We start from the raw sequence: 5,725 nt of genomic DNA, 5'->3' as shown, positions 1-5,725 counted from the left end.
TGTTGTTTCTTCACGTGAGGCAGAGTTTTGATGTGTGGATGGATGTTGAGAGGCTAACACCTTGTAGTGCCATGGGGGATTTAGTGTGTCCATTTTTAAATTTATTTTGGAGAGTATGATTATGTTTACTTAAATTTATGTATTAAACTTTTCTTTCATCAAAAGATGTATGAAACTTTCAGATTCAGTACTTGGCACCATTAATTTGTAAGTATTCCAAGGCCTATCTTCGACTTATTTCATGATGAGTTTCGCAACTGCATCCTTCGTCAGCTAGCCCCCCGACAAGTCTTACTGGAGCTGTCTCTGCACAAGACATACACGTCTGCTGTTCCTATCAGGTGCGGATGATGAACTAAGTGTGTCGGAAGCTAAAGAGAGTAACAGATGAAAATTTCTAATACTAAATTTTTAACTTCAAAGTTAATCTCAGCATAAGATCGCTGGTTAGTTATTGATACCCCACAATTCCTTTCAAACTAAAAAAAAAAAAATACTTTTGCTACTGTCTTTATTAAAATATTCTTGTTCTATTATAGTAAATACACAGGAATGCATTATGAAAAAACAATTGTTATATCCGTATTCACAAGAGTTATAAACACAAGTTTATATGCTACTTTTAAGTAAGTTGTGATTTTTAATGACGAGATGCAATGATAAAAACAAGTGTATATTTGCATTCTGTCTTTAAGTAAACAATGCTTAAAAATATTTTAGATTAGGATTGCAGAAAGTTAAAATTTACTCAGTGACTCTCTTAACAAATAATTTTAATTGCTAATTAAATTGAGATTAACATGAAACTGAGATTGCAAATTGGCTTGTGCTCACTAAAAGACAGTCATAAAACAAGATGAAAGTGTTTAAACAACCAACCTTTTTTCCCAAATAAAAGCATCATACTTCCCTTATGAAAGTGACTCTGAAAACATATAACTTTAATCAAAACTTGTTTCTGCGGGAAAATTCTAGTTCACTTGAATCTACTAGCATTTTTAGTTACTACCGTAATTACAGCTTAATGAATGTACTTCAAATTTTTAAACATCAGCATTTTTGACGAAACAATTTTTTTTAATTTATAGTTCTTGCTGTCACATCTTCCTTCAACATGGTGGCTCTTCTCGATACGTAGCCATTAAAACTCACAGTAAAAATCCTCAATATGTTGATGTGGGCATCTCCATGACAGTTTACTGCGACAACAGAGACTACAGACCAGGCGAGGCGACCTACGTGACGACGTTGACGTGTGTGTCTGGAGCGAGGCTGACGTACGTGGTGGGGTCGCCGTGAGCCACGGGGACGGCGTACAGGGACTCCGGCGGGGGCGCTCCCTCGTGGCACTCCTTCACGTGCCGCTCCAGCTTGGCGCGCCGGTCGAACATGCTGTCGCAGGCCCAGCACGCGTGCCGCACGCTCTCTCCCGTGTGCGTGCGCGCATGGCTCAGGCAGTTGGAGTGGCTGGTGAACGCCTTGCTGCAGTGGCCGCACTGGAACGGCTTCTCCCCCGTGTGCTGGCGGGCGTGCACCTGTCGGGTCGCGGGAGCAGCACGCTAGAGCCCTGTCCATCACCACACGCCTTTCTCTACCAAAGTCCTCCGTTACAGCCTTCACCCTCATTTCATCTGTCTTTGCTCCAGCTAGACTCAACATAATATGGTAGTGAGATCAGCAATAAATAAAACAGCAATTAAATTAAAAGCCACTCGCTGGACTTGGCTGCGGGTGGTTAAACTCATAATTACTGGAACATTGTTATAACTAAATTATAATTAGTCTCGGACTCAAAATAACGGACTATATTCCAGTATTTTAAACTTGCTCGTGCCCATCGAAGGCCGAGATAATACCCTATGGTCGGCGTTGATGCTTCTTATCCCAGAACTTAATAAAGTACTAATCAGTGCCGGCCCTCCAAAGGTTGGACACGTCCGTATGCCTTCATGGCCGTAGTCAGACTCACACCATGTCCCTCGAGGAGACCTATTCAGTGACCCGGAGTCCTTCAGGTCCACCAACAGCACTCCTTGAAGGTCAGAGCCCTGCCCCGCAGCCAAATTTGATATTTGCGAGCAGAGTCTTATTGCCATTTTTTTAATTTTACATTTCTCAGACATTCATAAATCGATGAATAATTCTTTCAAAACAGAATTCATATTTTTATAACATCTTAAAAAAAAGATTTTTGACATGCATTATTTTCTCATCCTTGAAATGAAACCTCCCCATTGGCCAGAAGGAAAGAAAGAGTGCTGGGACCGTTAGCTAAGGCAGGACTGGATGCTTCTTCCCGTAAGAAGTGGCCCAGCACGTCCCTTAGCAAGCGACACTAATCCTGCCATTTTCACTGCAAAGTATTGGATTGTTTGATCATAACATTTATGATTAATGTATTTACCGCCTGAATACATTTACAATATCAAATTAAATGAGTTACACGGGCTGCACCTTGTAGTCGTCGCGCCGCGCGAACAGCTTGCCGCACACCTCGCACGCGTGCGGCTTCTCGCCCGTGTGAGTGCGCGCGTGGCGCTCCAGGCGGGACTTGACGGCGAAGGCCTTGGGACAGGAGCCGCACCGGAACGGCTTGTCGCCGGTGTGGCTCCTCACGTGGACCGAGAGGTCCTTCTTGCGCACAAACGACCTGCTGCAGAAGGAGCAGAGGAAGGGCTTCTCCCCAGAGTGGATGCGACTGTGCTCGTCCAGGTAGTACCTGCGAGACATGCGGGCACGGCTTTCTTTGACTGAGCAGCAATTAGTCTTTAACCTAGGTAGTGTTATAGAGCTTTGATAATAACTTTATCATTAACTAATTAACTAATTAACTAAAGTGTTTTTTAAAGGTGATAAACAAAGCACTGAATGGTATTAAGCTCTCTAAAATAAAAATTAAAAGCATTTGGGGAAAAAAAATTAATATTATAAACAAATTTGCTTAGCTAAATGATATAATTGATTATAAATTTATAAATGTAAAGTAATTTTTACAACACAAGTCCATGAAATCAGATTTAAAATTTTTTAACTAAAAGCATTATTATGATTGTTTTCTTTGTGCTGTATATAATAATCTCTCATATTTAACATGTATGTGACTTAAAAGAAGGAGTTTTATGGTATGTAAAGAAAATAAAAATTATATATATCATCACAAATATTAATTTGTAACTCCCATGATTAATTTCTAGCCATGCACATTATTGACATGTTTCTGGAGAAACTAGCTAGCAGTGATACGCACTTGTCCACGAAAGACTTGCCGCACAGTCGGCACGCAAACGGCCGCTCACCCGTGTGCTTCATGCGGTGCACCTTGAGCGCGCTCTTGGTCCGAAACAGCCTCTTGCACTCGGGGCACGCCCAAGGCTTCTCACCCAGGTGTATGAGCATGTGCTCGACGCGATGGCTGAACGCATTGAAGCTCTTCCCACACACCGAGCAGGCATACTTCTTGCCCCCGGCCAGACCTTTCCGCCTCGTCTTCTTGCTGATCGGGAACTTCTCGATGCCGTTCCTGTCCACCACTTTGCCTTCCTCCGTTATCACCAGTCTGTGTCCTTCGTCCGTAGCACCCTTGACACCTTGACCTCTCTTTCCTCCTTGCTCATGTTCATACAGAACGACGGTTTGATTGTATTTGGACACCAAGTCCGAGCGTAGGGCATTTAGTTTTACCTCTGTGCTGTGCAACTCGGCTAGCATGCCGAAGCATCGCTGGCAGACTGTATCACTGTGGACAATTATGTTGGTTGAGGGTCTATCCAGCAGCTGCTGTATTTTTTCCACTATCGTCAGCTCGGGGAAACTGCCTTCTGCAGCTATCAGCGTTTTGAAAATGTCGAAAGTGTCAGCAACGTTCGACTTGAGTGTCACATTGCAAACAAGACAATGTGTTTCCAGGTTCTGTAAAAAAAAAAAAATGTATGTTAAAAAATTAAAAATTCCGAAGCTCATTTTACATGAAAATAGATTTCCATTTTAATATTTAATGGGCATCACATCAGCTGACGTGTGAATGACAGATAAGATTTATGATAAACTGCAAGAAAATTGGTTTCATTAAAAAACAATTTCTAACTTACTTAAGCTGCAATTCTTATGCTCTGTGTATCATGCCAAAAGCTATTAAGACGTTTTTTGTGCCAAAGTTAAAGTGCCAAAAGCTCATAAGATCATTAGATCGCTGGTCGAAGAGCAAAGTGGTGCAACTGGCTATAATTGCCAGATAGCAGAAATAGTGCTTGAATAAAGCTTGATGTGACATGTCAAGCTTGCCGTGGCTAATAAAGGCAACCTTGATCCAAGCTAACTAGTCCCCACGTGTCAAGCTGACAGCAAGCCTGCCAAAGGGCAGCCCACAACAAGTGTCTGGATGCCTTCGGCGAGCTTTCATTAGTGGTCAGATCTAATCTAATTGAGAGTCTCTAATTGGCACAGAGTCCTGATTAATAGTGAACCAATAGCAGAAGCAGCACAAAGATATTGAGCTTTAGCATATCACGAAATTCATCCGTGATTTATTTTTCGGTATCTAGGTATATTTGAAATTACAGTTCGTATTTTTTAAATGATTACTACTGAGGCACATGCGTGAAATCTTCATTTTTGGACCAGAACTTCACCAAAACGTTAAACGTGTTAGTTTCATGCTAGAATACCTTTTTTTCTTAAATACTGTAATATACCAGTAAGTACAGCTGTTCTTAAGATTAGCTATGCCTATGAAAATATCAAAAGTAACGTTAAATATGAAATGGTATAGTTTCATATAGGTAATAAACATATTACTTATTTAACGTTATACAATTTATATAAATTCCAACAACTCAGATAGGTATCAGGCTTATCAGCTCAACGGAGTATTATTTTTTTTTTTTTTAAATCATATACTCACTATCTGTACTTTGTAATATTAACCTACATTTGCCTCCATGGAAACACTACCAACTGATCTCAATTTCAAATTTTGTTTCTAAATTAAAATATAAAAATTGCAGCATTAACACAAAAAGTGATTTATATCAAATATTTGTTTATACATCATTCCCTCTTACAATAAGGTATACCATCTAATCTGAAAGAAAATACTTTAAAGTCAAACAAAATAAATATCATGTAGTAATGTTGACAAAATAAAATACTTCGCTAAAAAAAATTATCTATATTAAAGATCGTACATTTTAAAATGTATTTATGAGCTTGCAACTGTTGAAACAGTTTTAAAATAAAAATTAATTTAAATATGATATGGTATTCAGCAGAAGTATAGAAAATGTTAAGGAGGAAGCCAATATTAACCAAGCAAATAGACGCCCAAAATTCCAATTTTATACTACTTGTGCATTTTTGGCAACATAGCGATTATTTTCGTATTTTAAATGAGGTTTACCTAACATGACCAAGACTTCGTATATGTTTTAATTTTATAAATTTGTGTAATTAAAATAAAATTCAATATTTTCAAAATTATTCTATCCGGGCTGGTAACAGAACACCAACATCTTTTAGCTGACGTCGTACCGCCAACTTGATGTCACAATTTAAATAATTAAATACATTAAAACCATTGTTAAGCCTTAAGCACCCAATTACAAGGTACTACATTTTAATTGGGCACCAGGAACATGTTTTAACTGGTAATAGAGTAAATTCAATTAATATAAGTTTTTTGACGCCGACTCACAAAGAAGAGAAAGTTTCTCTTCCTTGCGAGGCGGCC

At 39.2% G+C, this 5,725-nt stretch overlaps 1 protein-coding gene across 2 annotated transcripts; it reads right to left on the bottom strand.

The window, feature by feature from the left end:
* Positions 1-497: 497 nt before the first annotated feature.
* On the bottom strand, positions 498-5,129 carry LOC134537412 (gastrula zinc finger protein XlCGF17.1-like). 2 transcript variants are annotated; one of them, XM_063377799.1, is made up of 4 exons: positions 4,928-5,129; positions 3,248-3,909; positions 2,455-2,719; positions 498-1,535 (listed from the first exon to the last, which is right to left on the bottom strand). In XM_063377799.1, the coding sequence occupies exons 1-4, from the start codon at positions 4,937-4,939 to the stop codon at positions 1,236-1,238; spliced, it is 1,239 nt and encodes a 412-aa protein (XP_063233869.1). In that variant the 5' UTR covers positions 4,940-5,129; the 3' UTR covers positions 498-1,235. The 2 variants fall into 2 exon arrangements, with proteins under 2 accessions (XP_063233869.1, XP_063233870.1); XM_063377800.1 differs by having other exon boundaries at positions 4,901-5,072.
* Positions 5,130-5,725: the final 596 nt, after the last annotated feature.

Source organism: Bacillus rossius, chromosome 12 (assembly GCF_032445375.1).
Source record: "Bacillus rossius redtenbacheri isolate Brsri chromosome 12, Brsri_v3, whole genome shotgun sequence".
Classification (NCBI taxonomy): Eukaryota; Metazoa; Arthropoda; class Insecta; order Phasmatodea; family Bacillidae; genus Bacillus; species Bacillus rossius.
This window is presented reverse-complemented; position numbering and strand designations above follow the sequence as displayed.